Raw genomic sequence first — 25728 nt, 5'->3', positions numbered from 1 at the left:
TTATAGAGAAAACTAATTTTTTATGAAAGAACACTTTGGAAGTAGAGGTTCCAGCGTGGCGAGAGGGAGCTGTGATTATGTTGTCTATTTGTGGGGAATAATACCATTCATTCATTGATCATCTGATGTCAGATTGGACATCAACAGGAACTCGAAGCTATTCCGCCAGTAGGTGTATGTAAGAGGAAATCGATTTGTCAGTTGCAGTCCATGTGTTGTCCGGTTTTCGTAAATGTTCAAGGGATTCGGGGAATTTTGATAGCTTATTTCTTAGCCTGGGGGAGTAGTTTCTTGTCTGATGCCACGTTGCATTCATGAGACTTCCTGAGGTAATAGTCATCGCTCAGAAACCTTGTCCACAAACCAGAAACCTTTCCTCCGTATTCCCAAGATTACTGGAGGTCCTCCTCCAGTGTCGACTACACCCTGGTTTAGGCGGATTAGGAATGCAGCTTCTTCTTTGGCACATCTTCTTTGCTTTTCCATCCGTGGTAACCAATAGCTTCTCCTTGGTTAGACGTCACTCATCCACTCATAATCGTACTTTGGCCAGCCTAAGCTGGTATTGTACGATGAGTTTGTCATTGCTGTAGAATATTTAAGGGGCATCAGGAGAGCTATTGAATTGTATTGTATTTATGGCCTCTTAAAAAAGAAAACACTGCAACAAAAAAAGTACACTGTATTTATTATTTATGTGCTACAGCAAGATTTCAACTTTTAAATGCGCGCCAATAACACACAACTTAAAGCTTGTCGCTATAAGACCCACTTGTCTTTTGATTTTAAACCAATATGGTAACCCCAATAAATTAACAGACTGCTATAGATGTAAAATACCTTAATTTGCAGTATTCGTTTGAAGGAATTTCCAACCTTGTTGTTTTAAACAATGTTTTTCCTTTAACAGTTGCACCAATTTAACAATTTTAAACATTTCCACATTTAATTTGAAGTGTAAAAAGTGTATAATAAATATTGAAAATAAAACTAACATCTACTATATTCAATCGAATAAATAATAGTACTTACTGGCTCCAACTTGAATTTCATTTTATTTTTGCATCCACTTTGCAGATTCATAATTTGAATAAAAAATCTATTAGCGATTTTGTACATATACCGATAATTTGTCGCCATCACCTCTGAAAATATCGTAAGCATCGATATAACATCGATATAAACATTCATTCTTTCATTCATTTCATAAGCACGCTGATGCTGTCTGTCGGGTCAAAATTTTAGGACAAATATAATAAATTGATAATATGCTTCAATAATATTGTTTTTTGGCTCGTGCAATAGACAACATAGAGCAGCAATATTAAATATTCCCAATACTGTGACGGAAATACGAAATTGACTGCAAAGAAGGGGTAAAGGCCACGAAAATTTCTCATCGTACACGGAACGGAACGCACGAAGTTGTTGCTAGTGCAAAACAAAGAAGAGAAAATAAAAAAAGCGTATAAACATTTAACGTAGGCCAAAAGGTTGCCCCCGTATTTGTTGTTGCGGATGGACGTCATAGAAATAAGCGATAGCGAACGCGAGGAAACTTCTTCAACCTCCGACATGGAAGTGGAGCTGCCAGAAGCGCCTGATGCGGAGCAGATTGTGCCCAAAGACGCGACAACGTAAGTATTAACCAGCTTCTACTTATATATATATATGTATGTGCGTACGTTTGTATATGTATGTGTATATGTGTATGTATATGTATATGTAGATGTTTGTGTCCCTAGCGAATGTTAACAAGTCGCTTTGACAACAAAAACAATTGTGTATGGGAAATATACGATTGCAAATGTGTATGTGAATTATATTATTATTTTGAACTCTGCTGGCCGTAAATTTATATAATCGATCGACGCCTCTGCATTCGAATACACGTTTCGCAAAGTGAAAAGAGTTTATGCGTTTTATGCAGGCCACCATTGAAGCTAGAGACTGGAAACGTGGAATAAACATTCATACATATATTCGTGTGAATCATTGTTGACATTTTTCGGCCACGCCTATTATTTCTCACTATTTTTGTTACCATCTTTAGCAGATAGCCTAATAATTCCCTCTAGAGTGAAGCAAAAAATAGTTTTTCTCAGTACCAGAGTTTAACAGGTAGAGCTCTGAAATTTGTCGCAGCCTCCGCTAAAATCGATATTTCCATGAATTCTGATTAAAGGCACTAATTAAAATCACCCCTCGACTATTTACTAAGAATTGCGTCGTCGTTGTCATCCAATTGCAGCTATTTTGTCTTTACCTGTTTTTGCCTGGTATGGTCACGGGCAGAAACCCAAGCCGAAGTCTGACGTAGACGCCCTACTGCATATGCCTGCATTCTCCTCTCCTCTCCCCACTTCGCCTGCGATATATATGTATATTCTGTATGCTGGCTGCCCAATTCAATTAATTCTTTCCACAAACTCGTTCTTGCTTGCGTGTGTGTGGGTGTGTGTGTGAGTTGTGTGCGTCAGGCCTTAGTTTATTGGAAAGTCAGTGCAAAAACAGTAATATTTGTTATCTGTGTTCCCACATACATGCATATAAATATCTATTTGCATGTGTATGTTCAATGTCTTCAGTTGCAATAGGTCTGAATAACACACCTCAAATTTCAAGTTTTGGCTGAAAATCGAGCCAAACGACTCACAATAATAATCAACATTTATTTTTTTTCTTTTACTTTATTTGTGCCTGTTATCACTTGATTGTATTTATTTACGTTTTTGTGAAAATACACAAAAGTGCACCTCTCAGATAGCGCCACTTGTGGCTTACCCCAAAGTATCGACATTTTTTTAAGTCGGAATAGACAACATCTCTTATGATATCTGTTTATCCCTTGAAAACTATTACGCCAACACATTGCCACGATTAAGCTATAGCTTTGTGTACAGAGTACTGTGCAATTGGTAGCACCCGACTGCAATGTATTTACCTGTTTATTATTTGTATTTGTTTTGATTTATAAAAACTATTTATAAGTGGTCAAGATTAAATGCGATAGTCATTCTATTCGTAACCTTGCTCGGTTAAATCAATTTAACCAAAATATTTATTTGCTTTGTATGCCATATTGTAGTTAAACTAATTGGGAAACCAGAAGAAAATCTATCTTCGACTCACTAATTTGCTTACTCACTCATTTGGCTTATAAATGCTTTTAAACCAAAAAGCTTTGCTTCGGGCCAATTGTTCCTGCAGGAGCCATATTATAAAGTAATACGATTTAATAAGGGCTTGCAGATTTGTTGGGAGAATTATGAATCTTACAGTTGCGGGGTTTGGTTGACGTATATTGCGAAATATGATAAATAGTTGATATATAAAAAAGTATTTGATCAATCGATTCCATAAAAACTATATGATATGAGGGTCCGATCCGGCCAATTTCAGATATTTTTCCTTTAACCTCATTTAAAGGATTAAAAACAAGACTTACCTTTTATTTGCATGTTCAGCATTCCACTGAGCTATTCCTAGTAAAGCCCATGTTCAAACTTCTTTTATTAAATCAGAGATTTTCCTTTGTAAAATTGACATATGAAATGATTCATCACGACTAATAATAAGAAAGTTATCTTGTTACCTTTTTCCTAAAAGTTCCTTTTATTTTTATCAATGGGCGTCTGCTTCAAATGTTGCTCTTTACTTATGAAAATACATATTATAGACTTTAACTATTCGCCGGACGAATAGGCGGACTCTATTGAAGCTAAAGAATCTGATTTCAGGATGTATGTAGGACGCATACCCGCGGCGAATTGTCCTAAAAATGATTTCTCGGGCTAAAACGCAAATCTATTTCTTCCACAATAATAAAAAGTAGTCAATCGATTTTTACTGATAATAAACCTCAATGACTTACCATGACAACAAAGTATAATGGGTATTTTTCACAGATTGAAAGACTTTGCTTTGCATGCAAATCTTAAATGTCTCTATCCTCATAATCACAAGCTTTAAATGAGTACAATTTTTCGGTATCAGTGCAACATTCTTGCTTGTGGTTTTGGAGGGTTCCATATTTAATTTGTGACCTCCCCTTTTGGTTATCACGTTTGTGGTAAATTCAAAACAATTCGTTTATAAAAACAATTTGAGTGGCAACTTATAGTTTGAGTAAAATTATAAATATAATAATAAAATATGTATCTTAAAAATGAAAATAGTTTAACAAATAAGATGGTAATTTCGGACCAAGTATTCTTAAGGGAACCAAATGTATGGTCTTAGAAGATTTAAGTGACCCAACTAATTCAAAATCTTTGCCAAATGATGGCAGACTGTAAAAAAAAAACGCAACCATTTAATTCAGTCTGATCGGCCCAGCACAATTATATTACCTTCCCAATGTCAAGAACTATAGCAGCTGATATAAGAAACATAATTTTAATGTTAATTAGTACAAAATTACATTCAACTACAGCAGGACAAGCGAAGGGCGAATAATTGAGCAATTCTTTGTTTTTTATGAGTTCTACAAAACACAAAGAGGAAGGGTTCAAACTATTTTTGGCTAATAGTCTCTTGTGTTCAGAATGCTTCTAATTACTCTTCTTTGCACACTCACAAAGACAAACGCGGCAGAAAAAGCTTTTTATACCCTTTTAACGGGTATTCAACTTGTGTGACAAAATGTGTAACAGAAGTCTCCCATAAAGTCTATATGTACATATATGTCTGACGGCCTGTTTAAAAGCTAGTTTTACAATATCTTCCATAGACCTGTCATTGGATGACTTCGGATTCGGTTGCAGCGGACCACTATATCATATTATGTTAAGTTTAACCAAATATCTTGACCAGACTCAGTTAAATTACAAGCTTCAGTTTTCTCATAACACACTATTTGATATGATATGACTGATATATGAGCACTTCTTTCCCTTGCGTCATGAGGGTATTTACCCTTCGGCGTGCTGCAGATATACGTTCTCTCCGTGTTCGATATTCATTCCCAAGCTCACTCTCAATTCGTGTGTATTAGCTCGATGCATTTGGGTGCATTCGCAGTGCGTTTCTGTCAGCGCTGTGCATATCTTCGTCGTGGCAAAGTCGGATCGTTGTTCTGTTCATAGAATATTTAAATATGTTTGCGAACGAACTTAAATAATCGCCCTGATAACGTGTTGTTGAACGCTCTGCTGTCACGTTTGGTTTTGAGTTTAATGTCGCATACTAAAAGCAAAATTTTAGTTTTAATTACTTATACAAAAAAGCCAATAGTTTCTTACGTGAAAGTGTGTCAAACAGCAGTCAGCATCAACGTGCAAAGGGGAACACGAATCTATAAAGACTAGAGACTAGAGCAACCGTCGATAGAACTTTTAGTTTTTTAAAAGGCAGCTGCCAAAAAAATAAATAAAAATAAAAATTGGCGCAAGATCGAAGAAAGTCAAAAATGTTATAGTAAGTTTCTTTTTATTTTTACACGCTACTCTTTAATTGCAGTTTTTTTTTTATATATATATACATTATAGGTTATATATATATATATATATATATACACCGAGTATCTATTTCCATGCGTGTGTATGCACTAGCTCGAAGGCCGAGCCCATGTAGTCATTATGTGTCATCCACCTCTTAGTTTGCTCTTCTATACAGTTCCTTTCACTTGTTTGTATACCCTTATTCAATGTGCTATACCTTTGTCATGAAATGTGTAACGCATAGAAGGAGATACATCCGACCCTATAAGATGTATCTGTTCCTGATCAGTATCAACAAGCACAATGTCCGTCTGTTTCTATGCAAACAAGGCTCTTTATTCTAAAGTTATCCTCATGAAACTTTTCATATGTCCGTTTTTCTATTGCAGGCAATACATATATCGGAATCGGACAAATTCGGCCACTATATAGGATGTTTGGTACAAAATTGAGTTCTTCTTAAATGCAATATGCTTTCTACATGTCAGACAAATCATAGCACCTTTAGACTTCTATCTCATATAGTTGCTAAGGGAACACAGTTCTTTTCGCAACCCTCAGTCATATTTCTCCAAGGGTATTTATCTCCGTCGTGCAGAGGATTCTTTCTGTCTGCAGGCCGAGAAAGAAACCCAATTGCATTCTCTTAACGTAGTTCGATCTTGCCTTTAAAGTATTATTGTCCAATCATCAATTGAAGCATTTAGGTCAAAAATTATGTAAAAAGCTTCTGTTGACACAGCAGCTGCACTCGAGACTTTGAGGCATTTCGAATATTGCACTCTTGGTTTTTGGGGTGTGTCATTTGTAACCGGGTTAAATACAGCTCTATGCCGTTCGCGATGTACTGTGCGATAATAAATGCCAAGACGCATCTTAGAAAATTTGCATTGGTTTGTGCTGAAAATGTTTGAATGAAACCTTCTGGCTTATCATGCAATCGGCTTCAAAATCGCTTTCAACGTTCTTTGAAGACGTGTCCATACTTATTGCACATTATAGTTCTTTACTTTTGTGAATGCATACTAAAAAGAAGTTTTTCGAAATGTTTCCTACAACAAAAGAAGCTTTCGCGAACTTCTCACAATTTTATTGAATAGCTTATAGCCCTTATCACGCTGCATTTTACACAGCACAAAATGCTAGATTTAAGAGAAGTTAAATAGGAATGCACGCAAAACAGGATCAAAAAAGATAGAAAGATACAAAAGAAAGAAAGATACTGCTAAATTGATGATAATTTCTCACTATTGGGAGGAATGTCCTGTGTTAACTGACCCATTTTTAATTTGCTTGCTATGCTTGCAGTATTGCGGAAGAGAAAAAAAAACTGGGAAACGACCAATACAAGGCACAGAATTATCAGAATGCACTCAAACTTTACTCAGATGCCATCTCGCTGTGTCCGGACTCTGCTGCCTACTACGGCAACCGGTCCGCCTGCTACATGATGTTGCTCAACTACAACAGCGCCCTGACGGATGCCCGACACGCCATTCGCCTCGATCCGAGTTTCGAGAAGGCGTATGTGCGCGTAGCCAAATGCTGTTTGGCGCTGGGCGACATAATTGGCACCGAGCAGGCCGTGAAGACGGTTGCCGAGCTGGAACCGCAGAGCACGGCTCTGAGCAGCGAGCAGCATGCTGTACAGAAACTGCGCCAACTGGAAACTACAATACAGGCCAATTACGACACACAAGCCTATCGTAATGTAGTCTTCTACTTGGACAGTGCGCTCAAACTGGCACCCGCCTGCCTCCGGTGAGTATAAGGGTCCCAAACGTGAAGCTGCCCAAAATGTTTATATTGGAGTCAACTGATAATTCCATTGGTAGATATCGCTTGCTTAAGGCCGAGTGTTTAGCATATTTGGGACGATGCGATGAGGCCCTGGACATCGCCGTCGGAGTCATGAAACTGGACAGCACTTCCGCTGATGCCATTTATGTGCGTGGGCTTTGCTTGTATTACACGGATAATCTAGAAAAGGGCATTCTGCACTTCGAACGCGCCTTGCAGCTGGATCCCGATCATCAGAAGTCCAAGCGCATGCGCAGCAAGTGCAAGCAGCTGAAGGAGATGAAGGAAAATGGCAACATGCTTTTTAAATCGGGACGCTATCGCGAGGCGCATGTCGTCTATACGGATGCGCTTAAAATCGACGAGCACAACAAGGATATCAATTCAAAGCTACTCTACAATCGTGCGCTCGTCAATACACGCATTGGCGCACTACGCGAAGCCGTCGTCGACTGCAATCGCGTGCTTGAGCTCAATTCTCAGTATCTAAAGGCGCTATTGCTTCGCGCCCGCTGTCACAACGATCTCGAAAAGTATGAGGAAGCGGTAGCCGACTATGAAACGGCTCTACAATTGGAGAAGACGCCAGAGGTTAAGCGATTACTGCGGGATGCGAAGTTTGCTCTGAAGAAGTCCAAGCGTAAGGATTACTACAAGATACTGGGCGTTGCGCGCAATGCCTCTGAGGATGAGATTAAGAAGGCATATCGCAAGAAGGCTTTGGTCCATCATCCAGACAGGCATGCTGGCAGCAGTGCAGCAGAGCGTAAGGACGAGGAGCTCAAGTTTAAGGAAGTTGGCGAAGCCTACGCAATTCTATCGGATGTTCGCAAGAAAGCCCGTTACGACAATGGACACGACATTGAAGAGCAAGAGCAAGGCAAGTGCCACTAACATTTTAGGCGTGTTACTCTTTTTATAAACTAAACTTACCCCATTTACAGCCGACTTCGATCCGAATCAAATGTTTCGTTCGTTCTTCCAATTCAGCGGCGGTCGAAATGCATCCTTCAACTTTGAGTATTAAACCACCGCAGGATAGGCAGACACAGTCTTGCCAGCCACATCATGCACAAATCGGAGTCTTTGCATTTTACACACTTACTTTAATTTGTCCCAACGCAAAACACTTAAAACCCGACATCAGCCAGTTTCAATATTTCTGGGGTTTTTCTTCTTTTTTTTTTGTTAGGCGTTTCGCTTTCTCTTTTGGCATGCAAAACATAATTAAAAGATAATAAATTGTATAATACTAAAACTCTTGGTTTTCAGTCTAGGCTTTTTGAGTAAGCAGTTTTATAACAATTAATTGATTATTAAGTACCAAAAGCCTTTGCCTTCTATGTAACCAATTAAATTTGTTTTAAGCAGCCAAATATGTGTTGTTGTTTTTAAATTGAGTGCAATGTTCTAAAAAAGCCTAATCATTGTGTCGAATAAGTTTAACTTGAGTTGTATTGGTAGACCCCGAAGTAAAGCAAAATAGCTTAATCCGAAATATAAATTGTTATTTCTTACAAATGTTAGCTTCGAATATGCTATAAAATTCATCTATTGTCTCGATGTTTGCTTGAATGGACGTGCTCAAATTTGTAAAATGTATACATATTGAAACTCTTAGTCATGCCGAAAGATTTAAAATGATATCGTTAAGCCTACAAAACATTAAATTGTCAAATCGACAACAAAAAAAAGAAACATTTTATGTGCTTTATTTCAAACATAGTTGCTCTCCTGTTTTCTCCAATACATTTTGATTCTTTCGAAGAATGGACAGGTGCAAAATAGATTGGATTAAAAAGTTGTAGCTGAATATTGATACCAATTGATACCGATGTTCTTGCCAGTTCGTCTGATCATCAGTTGCCATCGAAGTCCCTCGGACCCATAGGAGGTAAATTGCTTGGCCATCTTCTAAAGGGATTTGCGGCAGTTGTTAACAAATAACAAGTTGGACGATTGAAGAGACATAAATGCGGATGGAAAGTGTCACTGGAATTGCAGTCGGTTCCATTATTCTCTGGAAGGGATAAACGTGTGGAATGGGGTAGCAGAATCATCTCGCGGGATGCCACAGTTGGTAGCTGTGTCAAAAATGGCAACAAAAAAAAACAACAATATTGCCAGATTTGGATGACCAATTGATCTAGTGGTGAAACCATAAAAAAAAGCCAAACCTTTTGACAATCTGTGGAGTTTTGACCGAGTTGTGGAGATGGGAAATTTTGACCTATGTCTATATAGGATATTTGAGGGTAGCAATTTCACATAAATTTTGTCTAAACGATTTTGTCTATATAGGATATTAACGGGCATACCCCGGCCTTGCCCGTGGCACATTTAAAATAAATTCTCTCAAATATCTTTGAAAATGAGTTTTAATCCGGGGACGGTAAACAGAAAACTTTCATACAACCGTTTTCCGCCAATTTAACACTGTTGCAGGTGAAATTTCCCAAAGCGCTGAAACTCGTATTTAGTAAGCTCTTATGTAGAGCTTTGAAAATAAGTTTGAAGCAAATCGGGTAAAACTTAAAACTTCACCAAAAATATCTTTGAATTGCACTCTTCGCCGAGGAAGCTTGGGTTCTGCGAAAAGTGTGAAGCACGTCTCAAATGATTTTTTTCAAATTATATAGATCCTTGGAAATAAATATTCACCCACCAAATCCAACTTACCACGTTTTGGCAAACAGTAGCGAGCGCCGACTGGAAACTATTTTAAACTAAGCTAAGATGCTAAGGTAGAGCATCAATATACCTTTACCAAAAAAACCTTCTTATGCATATTACAAACATGTGCACAAAGCCATTTAAAAGAGTGTACTTCGTATCACGACATTTATGGAAACCATCTGAAATCACAAAATTGAAAAAGTCCGTGTAAAAACATTTGACATACATATAAATATTTATTTCTTTTGCCAGGCCTTAAAAGTGCAGTTCATAAGGGCGAACAGACAGACTGCCTGACGTTGTACACACGTAGAAGCGTCGTAGCTGGGTGGGACCAAAGACAATATAAATAATAAAAATAATATAGTATTTATATTGTCTTTTAAATAATATAGTATTTATATTATTCTTGGTGGAACCGAAGACAATATAAACACTAAGATGAGTAACGCCATACAACAAAATGCTACTATGCAGCTTGATTTTCTGTAAACTAAGAACAAAAAGGAAATCAGTATCATTGCGCTCTTACAACTGAAAGAGCGAAAAAGCTAATAATATTATATAATGTACTCTCAGCTTCGGCTCTATGAGGGCCGAACGAATCGACGCAGAGCACCATTGACCAGCCTTGCTGAAGGCAGGCTGGCAAGTCACTTCGTTGCTCGTGGCAGCATCAACAAGCCGCAACCTCGGCGTCGTTCGTCTGGCTTTTAAAGAGCGAAGAGCCAGTCGGCTGGCATGTCGTTTGAAGTGGGAAAAGCCAGATGAGAAGCCAGGCTAGAAATTTTGCGTCGCAGTCAAATGTATGGGCGTTTCTTATCTTAGTTATTATATTGTCTTTGGCGGAACCTTCTGAGCAAAACTGTGCTTAGTTTTATAACAGCTTAGATCAGTCGAAAAAGTCTTTTTGATTGGGCTGATGACTCCAATACTGGAACTCCAAAGCAGGGACTTGAACTCAGTTAATTTCTCAGCAACGTTCTTACTCATTTACTTTGTAAACAGAGTTAAAGAAGTTCCCAAAACAAGCTCAAATCTGTTGAAAAACAGCTGACGATTACTTAAAAGTATGGACAAAGGCTCGACCAGACCAATATGTGCAGGGTTCGTGCAAAGTTTAGTCTTTTCTATAATTTATATGACTAATTTGTGGATTTTGGTTTTTTTTTGTTTTATAAATAAATTTAATGTTTTTCATCATTTCAGTTTTTTCTTGCTTTGTATATATAGGTCTACTTAAACATTATGCAAACATCATTAGGGCCTAGTGAACATGCACGCATAATAATGTACAATAATATTACAATATTTATTTATAATAGTGTATTTTGTGTTTTTGTTGGTTTGGTTTTTTTTTTAACAAACTAGTGACGACGATCTGCATAGCTTTAGTTATACAAATTTATTCATTCACACACACTCTTCATCTGTTTTGTTTTGTTTTGTTACATATCTTATGTTGGTTGGTTTCAGTTGCTGTATTGGTTGGTGTTTGTAAGTTAACGACCAGACTTAAATGACTACAAAAACTTTTTAGTTTTAAAATAAGGTACATTGATATATAACACTACTAACTATAAAACATATAGATCTGTACATGTTGGTATTTATATATATATATATATACATATGCATTTTCCCCAAGTGCGTTGATTATCCTTGAAACCCAACAGACGAGTTTTTGGATTTACAAAATTGCTAACTATCAGCACTTAACCAGCAACTGGCTTTGTCTTTCGTAATTTTACGCCCAACGTGGGCTCTTTTATAAAGTTCTTCTCCGTCTCTTAACTGCGCCTACATGTATTGGGCCTACCATTAAAATAAAAAGCCCACTGGACATGGTCGGATCGTTGCTAAGAGGCCCAACATGGCAAATGCTTTTTGAGTTTCCCCCTATGATATCGTCGTAGGTGCTGTATATACACTTACTACACGTGTTTATGTATTTTATAAGTAATACTGAGATTCTGTCGGTTAGTTGTGGTGCTATTGTTAGTTTTGCTTTTCTAGCCAGTTGGAAACCGTTTCAACGGCTCGGAAGTGAACATCTTGTTTTGGTTACGTTGCTTCCAATCCGATTGCTTTCCATACCAGGCCATATATCCTGTTCATGTTCATGTTCATGTTCATCCGCTTTCTGGTTCTAAGTAACGCTGCCCCATGTGCTTTGTACAGATGAGCCCGTAGGCCCTGTTGAACTAAAAGTAAATTGTACTGTTTGTTTGTTTGTTTTGTTTTTGTGGTTAGTTTTCTTGGCTATTTCACAGTGAAATTTCATTTTGTCTATTTGCCATGTTCCAAGCCATTTCCAATCCCGATGCCATTCCATTCTCTGATGTAATACCCTTGCCCGTACCTAAACCTACTCGTCCCACGCTCGTCCACTTCCTTGGACGTCGCTGTCACTTGGGCTGGATGCACGCCGTTCGTTCCAGCTCGTTGAACTGCCCAAAGAAGAGCACCTCGCTGATTAGTTTCTCGGCGATGATGCGTTGTGTACGGTCCATTGTGCGCAGCTTCATGGACACATTGGAGCCAACAAAATCGCAATCGTCCCGGCTGAGACTCTCTGCGTATAGAGCAGCGGCTGCCGCCGCCGCGGAGCTGGCGTCCTGTGCCGAAACGCTGCTCTTGATGTGACCAGGACTGGCCGCCGATTCTGTGGCCTCATCGTTGTCAACGTCGCCGTCCGCATCGGACATGCTCTCCCGCGAACTAAGCAGCGAGTTCATAAGCATGTGTCCGGCACTCGAAGCTGCAGTTAGCTTGCGCATGTTCAGGGGCATGGAGGCTGCCGCGGCGGCTGCCGCCATCTGCGCGCTGCTACTACGCGGGGGCAGAACGAAGGAGCCAAAGTTGGCCTGCGCCTTGGCCTGGGCCACACGCAGATCCTGCGCCATGTCCAAATGGAGGCGACTTTCCTCGCCGGCCGAGCTATAGGAACGATGCGAGTCTGGCGGTGGTGGAGCTGCGGACACGGACGGCGGATGAAAGTAGTCAACCAGCTCCTGCTTGATGTCCAGCTCATCCTGGTGCTGGCCATGAGCATGATGCTGCAGCGTATGGTGGCCATGATGCAGTTGCTCGTGTGCATGACGAGGGGTTGCCGCACGTGCTGACACAGGACTCGACTTTAGCAGATGATTCTTGTGCGCCTCGTGCATGTTCGTGTTGGTGTTGGGTATTGGACTAGACCCGGCCTCGCTCAAGGCAGCTGCAACCAGCGCTTGATCACTGCCAGGATTTTCGGGGGCACCGTGCGTGCTACTCAAGCCACCGTCTTCGCTGCCTCTGCCTCCGCCCATGTTGGAGGAGATCGGCGAGCGGCGTTCCACTTTGGCCGCCAGCTGTCCGAGCGCTGTGGCTGTCGCTGTCACCGCCGCCTCGTCCCTCATGGTATTGTCTTCGTTATCCGACGTGTCGACGGTCTTGTGCGGACTTGGCTGGAACTCGCTGCTGCTGCTGCCGCCGCCGCCGCCGCCTCCGACCGTGTAGGGCGTGCCACTGGCACCGCCATAAGACATGGGCAGAGCAACGCGCAGCTGCTGCGGCTGAGAATTGGGTATGCCGCCTCCGGGTCCGCCGCCGGCACTGCCTATCGGAGGCGAGTACTGGCCCGCAGTGTTCCAGTTGTCCAGCTGTGTTTGACTACTTGCTATCAGCATGGGTATATTCAGGCCCATCTGCAAACGAAACAAGGTAAGACAAAATATAAGCTATTGCCACGGTCAAAATCAATGCGACTGTCAAAAATACACCACTAAAATAAGACTCAGCTTTATGACTCAATTCATATCAAGATAAAACCCATGGCCCCACAACAAGGTCGATGCTCCCCGCTACTGTTAAGCACCCGCCTTTTTAATCTACATTTCTGAAGAACGAGATAATCGCTAACTTATTAAAAAAAAAAAGGTGATATTATGAAACTAAAAAGATATTCTAATTTGTTTCTATAGCTTAATAGGTGTTGGCTAAATTGTTCCCGTATAATACTCCCAGTCCCATTTGGAACTGACTATGATTAATTCTTTGACAGTGTTTTTCCCATTCTCGTTATCAAATCGCTCTCCATGACCCCCCTTTGGGTTTAATGCCAGAAGTTTTCGAGCATTAACAAATCGAAAATAGGATATTTGTTCTGTCAGCAAATCACAATAAGATTCTTATACTTCTTCTTGAATATCGTCCAATGGCACGTCAAGTGAACCTCCATAGATCACAATTAGAAAGTGAACCATGTTTAATTGGGACAAGGAGAGGTCAACCCCATACGTAAATCATAAGGGACCTCTCTGGAAGTTTTCTAGCGTTGTCCGGCAGTTCTGCTCCAAAAAAGATATGCAGAGATGTAACACATTTAAAATGTGCTCGAGGATTAATAAGATATGAAACCGTAATCAAAATTCATGGGAGCACAGCGCTCGGATAGATGAGGAAGGAAACGAGAAGGTCTTACAAGAATGCACACATAAGTAAACGACAGAAGATTAAGACGCTTCGGGTCTCTCCTTTGGAAAGTATAAAAGTTTAAGGAAGTTGCCGAAAAGGGAATCCTGGAATAAATTCTGCGAGATACTAACTAGCAGCGCTGAAGAAACCAGCCTAATTAGGACTACTCTGTAGAAAGCAGTCGGGAGTGTCTGGAGCTGCCCATACAGACTTACTTATCTAGATGCTGAGTAAGATGGAGATACAAATAAGAGAGCTTAAAAAAAAAACAAAAGACCAGCCATGCGACAAGGTGTGTTATCTTGCCATGGTTAACGAAGATCTTCAAGGAATATATGCCGAAAAGCATGTAGAGAAGATAAAGGCAGGGAAGATCATTTACTGATTACGTCCAATTCCTCTAACAAAACTACTTCGACAACTAGGCCTACAGCATGTCTAACTAAAAGATAGATCAGTTGGTGCACTGCACAAGGGGCTGGGGAGTTAAAATAAGTCTGTGGAGGCTTACATTGACAACTTTCCTTGACATCGAAGGAACGAAGATTTATATTTTCTTTGAAGTGTAATCTTGTTCTCAATGACCAAGGTCTCCATATTCGTATGGTAATAGTTTGTGTATATTTTATCCAAAATCAATACGAGTTAAGAATCTGCACTTGGCTCGACCAACAACTAAACGGCCTGGAATTCAACCTGCCAAAAGACGAACAGGTGTCGCCATTCAGATACAGATTTCAATATTTTTGATTTGTGCGAGGAACGACATTCCATATGTAATGCCTATCTTGTGTATACCCGAAGACTTCTGCTTCTGCAAGTTACATACACATTCACAGATTCAACACACCCTTTACAAAAAAAACTGAGCAAGTGCTACAATCGAAAGAGTCACAAGACAATAATATATTGGAATAGAAGAGGAAATTGTATTCAAGCATATTTAGTACAGTTTTTGTTGGTGTCGGTGCTTCAGCAGCTGTCCTACGTTGCGACGATACCGCAGGTGGGTTATTTTTGGTGCTGTTACCGTTGTTGCAATGCATAGTGCAGATATTACACTTATGTATTTATTATTTTTAATGCGTAATTGTGCGTTTGGTAAATACTTTTATTGTTGCGATCGAACGACACGACAGCGACGACAACGCAACTCACATTGTCCAAATATTCTAGCGGCGTAGTAAGTTTTGAAAAGCGACATCATATCGTCACAGCCAAAGAGAGGCGAGAGCAATCACCAAAGAGAGAGAGCGAGAGAGATCTATGCTTTTTGTTGTTGTGTTATCGCATTATCTTGTATGTGTGTGTGTGCATGTGTGTGCCGAGTGGGAGAGAGTAAGAAAAAAAGAGAGATCGTATCTGCGAGCGGCGCTTAACAGTTGGAAGTCATGAAAATATAGGCAGCCCATCTCGTACGTGGAAGAAGCAGAGCGAGCAGGAAAGATGAAAAGCTACACAGCAGCAGTTCATTAATATTAACAACCTACCCCACGTTGGTGGGGCGTACGACAATATGCTAATGTACACAGTCATCGGCGATCATTCTCCTCTCACTCTATTTGCCTATACTCTTTGGGGCCTGAATCGTCATGTCTCTGGCGCCTAGAACTTTCTACGATTCACAAAAACAACTACCGAACTGCTATTCGTTGTTTGTGTCGTTTGCCGTTTTGCTTTGTTGTTATTTTTATTGCTGCAGCTGTTTTTGGTTGTTGTTTACGTAGTTACAGCTAGCGTGCATGTGTGCGTGTCTGACTTGTTTTTGCGTGCTGCAGCAGCAGACGGAGCCGCTAACAAAATTAACTCTCTCTCAGTGTATATATATATGCATGTACGTAGCCATGTGTATCTTTACGTTCACGTGTATGTGATTTTATGTATGTAGAAAATTTACTCTCGCTGCATGTGTGTACGTGTGCAACTGAAAAATGTAAACAAACTGATTATCATGCAATCCAACGAATAAATAACCCACAACAACTACGCTACACACCGTGTTGTCTAATCCTTTTGGCACCACATATGGAGCTGTTCTACCCACCCCTCTCTCCCCTTTTTTCTACGCCAATGATATTTTTGCACAACAAACCCGAAACTAATACACTCACATTCATAAAACTGCATCAAACTGCATCAATTTTGTCGCCGTCACGTCGCCCAACTGTGAATGAGCTTCGCGTCATCATAGTCGGTCCTTTGAATAGTCACACTTTTTCACCAGTTTCCAGCAGGCTAACAAATCAGAGCTGTGAAGGATTTTCAACCCTAAACACAAAACTGTTTGTCCTAACTAACTAACTGATTGGTGATCAACACGCACAGTTCAAACCTTAAGAGCTAGAAAGCTGAAATTTTTATTTCAGTTACCTCTAAAACGAAATTCCACCCGCAAGTGTGGAAAAATTGCGTTAAAACGATAATGTGAAACTTTTTTGTTTACCATCTTATCGTCGTCAAATTCATTTTCAAATATCTTTGTGAAAATTGGATTTGGATTTGGCCATGCTTTTGGTGGAAGAACTTTGGAATAAACTTCAACTATTTAACCTTTGAACCGCATTTTCCATGGTAGACGGCACCTCCATCCTGTAAGGTAACTGCAGGAAAAATATCCTAGCAGCTACAGTTTTGGGCTGGTCGATGATCACCAATCAGTTAGTTAATCGGTCAGAACCAACAGATTGAACATTTCTATATTATTATTCTCCAATACGGCAGGACCGAGTACTGGGCGATCTATGTACATATATCTCCCACAGTTTCAAGGAAAGTGATTAACTTTTACGGGTAGACTACTAATATCTGCTCTTTAGAGATTCACTATTCGAAATAGCTACTTTGTGGTTACAGTTTTAGAGTCACTATTTTAATAGTTACGATAATTTTAAATTTGTCGTCAGGATATTATAAATTGGTCAGGAAATGTTTAACGCATACAAAGCGACGTCTTCGACCCCATAAGGTATATATATATATCTTTGTATATTCTTGATCACTACCCGAGTCGATAAAACCTTGATAGTCTATTTCTGTGCAAATTAGACTCTATAGTCTATAGTTCTACAGTCACGAAACTTTCCATACATATGTTCGTCTTTTTGTACCAGGCACCACTTTTGTCGGAGTCGGCCGAATCGGACCGATATATATTATATGTACATAGCTGTCATAGGAACGATCGTTCAAAAATAATGAATTATGAATGAATGAATTGCTTATGCATAACAAAATTCCCCATATTTCTTTCCTTCTTCAAGTCACCAAAAACAATCAGAATAAGAGAGTTTCGTGCGATTTTTTGGATTTGGTGGGCTTAAGCACTTAAACATACCGAGGTAATTGAAAAAACATTGAGCACGTAAAAAACTTTATAGAAATATCGGACGATATTCATAATATGACGTTATTATCTTTATGTTGAGAGAGGAATGGAAGATGTACTGGAGAAGTTAAAGGACTAGTTGGAGTAATCCTTCCGGGTTAAAAATACCATATGTATGTGTACATCTTGGTGAAACAACCTTAATAAAAATGAGCGTCTTACTTTACGTCCAAAAAAGCGAGTAGTTACGGATATTTAATATTTGGTTAGTTATACGAGGCCATTTACCTTTCGGCGTGACAACGATATTTGTGTATGATGTTTGTAGAATCAATTGATTAAATAGGTTTCACACCTATTATCATTCCGCGCTTCTAAGCTAACGCTTACCAGAAGATATTTATAATCGCGCTCGTAAGTTCCGTTGAAAGACACGCTTTCAAGTAAATGCTCCAAAATAGCCAAAATTCTTGCAAAACTTTCGCGAAAACAAACGGCCAGCTCGCCTTTTAATGTGGACCTTACCCCACCGTCGAAGTCGATTTTCAGCCAAGCTGGCAACGCTGCGCGCATAGCTAAGCAACTTTGCGATGAATGAGTAAACAAAACCGAACGCTGGCGTCACAGTCGCAGTCGCTGTCGACGTCGCCGTCGCAGTCTGCTGCGCTGCTTTCGGTTGCATTGCTTACTGCTGCTGCTGCTGCTGCTGCTGCTGCTGCTGCTGCTGCTGCTTCGACTACTGCTTCTTATTTGCGTTTGCACTTTTCAAACCCGCCGCGCTGCGGGGGGTACCCGCACCAGGCATTTCATAAAAGCGCATGCGAGAGAAAACAAAACACGCAAATTACAAACACAGCAACAACAGTTGCTTCTGCTCCATCTACAGGAACAATAGGAAACAGGCGTGCATTTTATAAACACAAACAAACGGAAAGGGGATTAGGGACAAGAATATGAAATTTGAGGGGCAGGGCAACGGTATCAAAATGCAGTCAACGCGTGTGGCGGCGGTAACGCAGCGCAGCGCCAAGTCCACGTCAACGTCGCCGCCTGGCATAACCACAACATTGCGGGCCGCGAGTCCCAGCAACAACAAGGTAAACATATTGTTGTTATTTGGTGTCTTGGAGAAAATTCCACAACAAAACAGTTGTAAAATATGGGCAAAATTACGTACACACAATTTACAATCATATGTACATACATACATACATACGTGCATATGCGATTTGGGGTAGCATAGTGGGCGTGAGCGTCATCACTGCTGTTGCCTGCACGCCCAAATAATGAAGAAAAACAAAAACAACTCAGCCATGAGAAGACAGTAAAAAGTGTAAGGTGTAGGCGAGCAAGGTGTTAAAAGTTCGAGGGGTGGCCATGGAGAAGAATGCAATTTTATGTTTTCCTCTGGAAAAATAGTAAAGTATACATATGTACGCTACAAGAGTAATAATAATAACGAGTAGAGTATCTGGACAAATCGCTTGCGTTACCATTGCCACGCCCACTCACTCTGTCAATATCCAATTCTTACGAAGAACAAAACTATATTTATTTTTTAGAAATAACAGCAAAACAAATGAAAACAGGAGCATCGAACAACTACAACAATACTGCTGCTTGCTGGCATTTTGTTTTGATAACTCTGACAAACAGAAGAGAAACAGCAAAAACAACAACGGCGGCAACCGTACTACAAAACAAATGAAAACCACAGGCCCAAGTAAAAATAAAAACAAAAGCGCACAAGGAAAATGAACAGCAAACGAATTACAATCAACACACATACATACATATGTATGCATACTTACGTACATACATACAGATGTTTTTATAGACGCACACACATTCATGCACAAGAGTGTATGAGAGGGGCACAAGGGAGGCCACGGGGCAACCACAAACCAAAACATCACAACAACGATAGCAAGTGCTACGCGCATTTTGCCGTGCAAAACAAACATTTCATCAGACAAAAACAGAGCATGTGAGCGACAACGGCGACGAAATGTCAGCAGCGCTCGTTCCCCTCATCGGCAACGAAAGCTTGCTTGCTTGGCGCGACAAAGCAAATACATAAAAACAACTCACGCACACAGTGCACATGATTTAAATATATATATACAAACATACATATGCACAGATTCTCGCGTAAGTCAGGGCAATACCTCACGCACACAACGGCAAGTTCCTAAGAAAAATTTATGCGTAAAATTTTAATTCTGTTTTGATCGTCAACAACAGAACACATACACGGCACAAACACACACACACGCACGCACACACACAAAACGATCCGGACAAAAATTGTGAGAGAGACAGGAGAGGCAAATGCTGCTGCTCTCACCCTCTCCCTCTCTCTCTCGCTGACGGCAGCAGAAACAGCAAGTCACTTGCGCACATGGCGTTTCATTTGACTCTCAGTCAGCGTATTCAGCACAGTTAACTTTGCGCTTTTGATTGAAATTAACACCCGAATGACAACGAGAGTGAATACCAGTGTGTGTGTGTGTATGTGTACACACACACAGGCATAGGCAAATATATTGTATAAACATTAATATTTTATGAATTTAATCCTCGGGCATTTGAAACTTCATAAATATGATTGAAAAAAGGGAAGTGAGCTTCAAGTGTTTATAAAAAATAATGCTAAATGTGCACTTTTGATAATTATGAAAATAATGAAAAACGGAAGATAATAGCACAAGATTGCATCTATTCTAAATTCGTATTTGTGCTAGTCATGTTCATGGCCAAACAGAACGAACACCCGAAGGGGTGATCCGAACCCCTGGGGCACGAATGGGTTAAAGGTCCGCTTGGCTAGTCAATGGTTGCCGTCGCTCTCCGCTCTCCGCTCTGCTGTTTGTTTGTCACTGTTTGGGTCTTTGTCATTGGAAGAAACGCTTACGCATTCGGTTATTTTTTGCGCCGATTACTCACCGCTCCAAAATATTTCAGCTCTTTGGTTTTGATGCGTCTGTGCTGCGATGCAGGCGCTCCAGTTGCGGTTGTCGTGGCACCACCAGCACACCCAATCGGGCCGGTGGCTCCGCCGTTGGCCGCCGCGGCGATGGTGCTGCTGTCGTAGGCAGCGGCGGCGACCGCTGCAGCGGCCAGGCCATTGAGTCCGTTGTGCGTGGAGGTGGAGGAGGAGGTGGCTATGCCACCGACTGTGGCGCTGGTGGGCAGTCCGCTGAGGCTGCCGCCGCCGGCTTCCATGAAGTCGAAACGCTTGAAGGCATACCACTTGGACGGATTAGGCTGTATACCTTGGTAGATTTTGACAAACATCTTGTGCTTCTCGCGCCTGTACTGGGTGAGCAGGACGTTCATCTTGCGCTCCACCTCGGCCTTGCTGCAGCCAAAGCGATCGGCGATCTCGGACCACGCCCGGAAGCGGCACAGCTTATCCTTGTACTTGGGGTCAGCGCGATTCCACAGCTCGGTGTGGCAGCGATACTGTTCGATAAGCTCTAATGCATCATCGTTGGTCCATTCCATGATTTTAGGTGAACTGCTTCCGACGCCGCTGCTCCTGCCACCGCCTGACCCGATGGCGATCTCGATCCCCACCGCGACTGCCGATTGCCTTCCGTAGTTGGGCGGCAGTGGGATGTTGTGTCGCTCTCGCTGATGGTAAGGATGATGCACGTTTTGGGCGGTTACAAAGCTATCCGGTTTGAAGTTCATTTGCTGTTCCACGCAAATCTCTTTGCTTCTCCGCTCTCCACTCTCCACTAGCTGCTTACTCGGCGGTGGGTGGGTTTGGTTCCTTGGCAATTACTCGATTGATAAGGTTTATATTTCTTCGGGATCTCAGTACTTTTTCTCCTGTTCTATTCGTTTAGGGAATGCTGCGCGAAATGCATTCAATCAACATTTTATCACCTGGCTTTTGGTCATACTCTCGCGACACTGTAATCGAGGGAAACAAGTTCAATTTCGTTATTAGTTTGATTGTGTTTAATGAGTGATAAAATCATCACAATCTTAATCACAAATAGCTTCCCGAAAGAAAGAAAAAGAAAAAAGGGTTTTATTCCAACTCTCTTTACTGTAGGTCGAATGCGGTTTGGAATTTGATTTGGAACTTCGTCATAATGCAATTGGCCAAATATGTTGCTTGCTTTTAACTTGATCTAAGATTTGTTCGGCTTTGGGATAGGAGAATGGAATTTTTACTGGATTTATAGTGATACAATTTTTATTGACTACAACAAGATTCTTTCTATATCTTTTGTCCGAACTATCCTATTAAATCTGTCCTGCTTTCAATAAACTAGGATCCTGATTATCAACAAACTTCAGTTGATTAATCTCGCCTCTTTAATTAATCGTAGAATCATGCTAGGTGTGATATTTAGCTAATCATTCTAACTAGTCAGCGTCTAAACTCGTAAATTGCTTCCGGTCTGTTTTAACCACACACAATCATGTAAATCTATTAAGTTTTATACAATATCACGATCATGAAAATGGAATAAGTTCTATACAAAATTACGGTTGAAATGGACTCTAATTAAACTACTAATAGAATACCCTGTAAGATTAACCCGACTAGTCTAAAAAGTCTTTATAGACCCTTATCTCTTCAATTTCGTCAAACTAACCATGCATTGCATAAGCCGTTTCGGGTTTCTCTTTGTTGACAGCAATAAGCATTACAGGGTATTCTGTTCAGAGTCTTTTCTTCCTCATATTGAATGATAGTCTAAGTCTATAGGCCTAGGTTGTATTTGTGCGTCATACGACTGCGCCTCTCAGTCGATTGGGCGGGGGTTGAGCTGCAGCGCGTTGCATCGATTCGCGCGAAAAACATAACGAGCTTTAGCCAATTTGCTATTTACGTTATTAGCTATCACAGTTTATTTCCATTAATTTTCTTTTCTCGACAATTGTTGGATTTATGGATTATTGACAAATTGTCTAAACACTTTACCTGACCCATGCATATTCAATGACCCCATGACCCCAATAGCGCCCCAATCGAACTAAAACATAGTTCAAGCGGACAAACAGATGAACATTGCACAAAACCAATATACACTATTTTCAACTTTGTGGGTAGAGTATAAAATGCAATGACTAAATAAGAACTCCCAGTCGATCATCAATTTAAAACACTATTTTTTCAGAAGAAAAGTTGTTGTTTTTTGACAACAGATCGGATAAAAAACTCTTCCTTGATGTGACTTAAGACATGTACACAAACATATACATAAGTGTACTTTTATGCTTGACTAAAAACAAAACCTTTCTGTGATCCCTATTGAAGTTCGTGGACACAATGTATTCACAATCTTATGGGCTACTCATACTTAGTCTAGATATTTGCACATATTAAACGATTGTTCGGAAAAGACTCAACGTTGTTTTTCACGTCGTTGAACGAGCGCACGCTGTGTCCGCCGTAAATGACGAACCGTTCGTCGCTTTTCCTGGCCATGAATAAACATTTTCGAAAGAAATTCTCTTGGCATGTAAACGTTTGTGCAAATGTCACAAGTCACAGCGAAAATAACAACATCGATAACAGTCCAGTTATTCACAATAGACGGAAGCTTTTTACACACACACACAGACATAATTAAGCAGGGACACGTGCGCTTTCATTCGGCCGCACTGCGCGGCGGGCTATTTACACACACATGCATATGTATGCATGTATTTATGTATGTATGTATGTGTGCGACATCTCGATTTGACATCTATCTTTGTCGCCCGATTTGCTTCCTGGTAAGTTGTTCGTTTGTTCGGCGTCGCGACTGTTCGCTTGATTATTTAGCTTAGCACGCATTGCATTTAATAAATGCCTTAGTATACGTATTAATGCCTTTGCTCAGAACATTTGCGCAGAGCGCAAATGCTGCTGCGCAAACAGCTGGGTGAATCATAACGGTAAGCGAGTACACAAAGCCACACACACACACACACACACTCGCGCACAGACAAAATCATCGGGAAAAACAATGGAAATTGAAGGTGCACAGTTTTTATAGTTTGTTGCAATATTCACTTGGCTCTGCATTTAATTTTGTTGATTCAGCGTTCAATTAATTAAAAAACGCTCACTTAATGTTGTTTTTAGTGCACTTTGTCTTTAGTTGGGAATATATTTGGTCGATTTTAAGCATTTGCTTATATGTTTTTTTCAGTGTAGCTGTCGCGGCTGTGTTTTTGAAGGTAGCATAGTTTTATGGGATTGCACGGAATTACACGGTATTCTAGGGTTTTTTTTTCACTAGTTTGTAGAAGTTTATGACATTGGGTTTTCCACAAATTCATTAGCGTGCTTGTTTGTTTATTTATAAGTAAATCAGTTGAATCTTTCTGATTGGGATTTTTTATTTATAAACTTTTTATTGCAATTAAACTTTCCACATTCAATTCAAGTATTATACTTGGTATTTTGAGTTATTTTCATAAATATTTATGAAGATCATTTATTAAACATAATTAACTTCACTTTATTGCTTATTCGGGTTGGTATTAGTGTTAATTCCTTAATTGCAAAGAAATTCCTTACAAAATATTCTATTTTACAACCAGAAACAACTTGCTTCCCACAAAGTACTCGATAATAATGTTTATTATGAATTACGAGCTAAAAAGTGAACTCTCACTAATCATGCATATATGACGTATGTGTGTGGCGTGAGTTGCCATAGTTCAAAACAAAAACATAAAACCCGGTTATACATATGTATGTATGATAATAGACGTAAGAGTTGTTCGTATGACAAACGTTTTTTGCCTGCCTTCCACTTGTGTCATTTTCGAAATTCAAGAAAATAGTCGTAGAGCCAAAACAAATCAAACAACGCAAAAAGTAAACAACAAAAAATCGGATCAAAAACTTAAAAATAAATTTCAAGGCACGTAAAAAACAAACCGTAAACACTCGAACGGACACAGTGAGAGGAGATAGTGAATAAAAAAAAATAAATATATTAAAATATATGTTAAATGTATTAAAATATTTAAAGCGTAGTTTGCTTGTGCGTACATATTATTTTACATTTCAGAATTTGTTGTATTTTAGCATTCCATTTTCGAAACTACATATTAGAGCCGTTTCTTCATCGGCATATTTGTTTTTCCTTTATTTGTTCAGCAAACACAATAATAACAACAACAACAACAACGACGACGACGACGAGAACAACAGACAGATTGCTGCTGTTAATGGCACCTCGCCTCCCCCGCACTTGTTATTCAGAAGCACCGCGATGTTACCGTTACCGCTAGTTTCTTCTGCGCGCCTAAATCGCACTCTCTCTCTGATACAACCGCTCGCGAACCACACCAGCTAACGTCTGAATCTAAACTGTGCGTCGCTTTTTCCCGACAAACACTGACAAACTTATCGAAATCGATTTGTAACGAACCTACAAATGCGACGACTGCGACGCGTCGTTGGCTGGGCTGCGTATTGAAATGAAATTTCTCGGTGGACGTTTGAATGAAACAAGCACAACGTACGCACACACACACACACACACACACACACGTATACATATGTATGCACAGAGAACAGACAGCGCCACCACTGCGCTGTTGACGTCTGCAGCGGCAGAGCCGCCACGTTCGGTAAACAGTTGTTTCGTGGAAAAACAAGCCGAACATCATAATGAAGTTGCTGTTGTGAAATTGTACGGTGCTTTGTCATGCTTAAAAAACAACAGCAACAGAGTACGCGCCAAAACACAAAAACGAGGGCAGCTATACATGTATGTGAATGCGTTCCAAGAATAATCAACAGTAATCATGACAAGCATATGAGTACATGTGAGTAGTAAACATACTTATAGATATTTATATTATATTTAGTACGATAGTTTATAAATAAATATAAGTTTTAACATAGTATATGTCCAGTACGAGAGCATGTTTCAAAGCCCATTTAACAGCCCTCGCACGAACGCTAGTTGCTTCTTGGCACCAACACATGCGCAGCGAGTCAAACAAACAAATAGAATGCGAAGCAGAAATGGCAAAAAATTAAACAAACAAGTAGACAGG

General features: G+C 40.2%; 2 protein-coding genes and 1 long non-coding RNA gene across 8 annotated transcripts; 1 reads left to right on the top strand and 2 right to left on the bottom strand.

Moving 5' to 3' along the window:
- Positions 1-1201: 1201 nt before the first annotated feature.
- Tpr2 (Tetratricopeptide repeat protein 2) lies at positions 1202-8499 on the top strand. 2 transcript variants are annotated; one of them, XM_064679271.1, is made up of 4 exons: positions 1202-1637; positions 6750-7202; positions 7277-8121; positions 8186-8499. In XM_064679271.1, exons 1-4 carry the CDS (start codon positions 1519-1521, stop codon positions 8266-8268), a joined length of 1500 nt encoding a protein of 499 aa, XP_064535341.1. In that variant the 5' UTR covers positions 1202-1518; the 3' UTR covers positions 8269-8499. The 2 variants fall into 2 exon arrangements, with proteins under 2 accessions (XP_064535341.1, XP_064535342.1); XM_064679272.1 differs by lacking the exon at positions 1202-1637 and adding an exon at positions 5182-5418.
- Positions 8500-8937: 438 nt separating this feature from the next.
- LOC135426244 (uncharacterized) lies at positions 8938-9499 on the bottom strand. Its single transcript, XR_010435878.1, has 2 exons — positions 9419-9499; positions 8938-9261 (listed from the first exon to the last, which is right to left on the bottom strand). It is a non-coding gene; the product is annotated as an uncharacterized LOC135426244 (long non-coding RNA).
- A 634-nt stretch (positions 9500-10133) lies between these two features.
- On the bottom strand, positions 10134-25082 carry LOC135426316 (uncharacterized). Of its 5 annotated transcripts, none has more exons than XM_064679367.1 (3): positions 24713-25082; positions 20647-21621; positions 10134-13606 (listed from the first exon to the last, which is right to left on the bottom strand). In XM_064679367.1, the coding sequence occupies exons 2-3, from the start codon at positions 21394-21396 to the stop codon at positions 12326-12328; spliced, it is 2031 nt and encodes a 676-aa protein (XP_064535437.1). In that variant the 5' UTR covers positions 21397-21621; positions 24713-25082; the 3' UTR covers positions 10134-12325. The 5 variants fall into 5 exon arrangements, with proteins under 5 accessions (XP_064535437.1, XP_064535438.1, XP_064535441.1 ...); XM_064679368.1 differs by having other exon boundaries at positions 24725-25082; XM_064679371.1 differs by lacking the exons at positions 20647-21621; positions 24713-25082 and adding an exon at positions 19830-19973.
- Positions 25083-25728: the final 646 nt, after the last annotated feature.

The sequence above is a fragment of the Drosophila montana genome, unplaced genomic scaffold, assembly GCF_035044405.1.
Source record: "Drosophila montana isolate Dmon_TW-CO22-7 unplaced genomic scaffold, ASM3504440v1 contig_1_1, whole genome shotgun sequence".
In the NCBI taxonomy this organism is placed as follows: domain Eukaryota; kingdom Metazoa; phylum Arthropoda; class Insecta; order Diptera; family Drosophilidae; genus Drosophila; species Drosophila montana.
This window is presented reverse-complemented; position numbering and strand designations above follow the sequence as displayed.

Excerpts from the sequence above, each read along its gene's own strand:
- Tpr2 (XM_064679271.1), top strand. The coding sequence starts at position 1,519 with ATGGACGTCATAGAAATAAGCGATAGCGAACGCGAGGAAACTTCTTCA. Across the intron at positions 1,638-6,749 it reads GTGCCCAAAGACGCGACAAC|TATTGCGGAAGAGAAAAAAA; the intron begins GTAAGTATTAAC and ends CTATGCTTGCAG. Across the intron at positions 7,203-7,276 it reads CTGGCACCCGCCTGCCTCCG|ATATCGCTTGCTTAAGGCCG; the intron begins GTGAGTATAAGG and ends TTCCATTGGTAG.
- LOC135426316 (XM_064679367.1), bottom strand. The coding sequence starts at position 21,396 with ATGAACTTCAAACCGGATAGCTTTGTAACCGCCCAAAACGTGCATCAT. Across the intron at positions 13,607-20,646 it reads AGCTGAAATATTTTGGAGCG|ATGGGCCTGAATATACCCAT; the intron begins GTGAGTAATCGG and ends TTTCGTTTGCAG.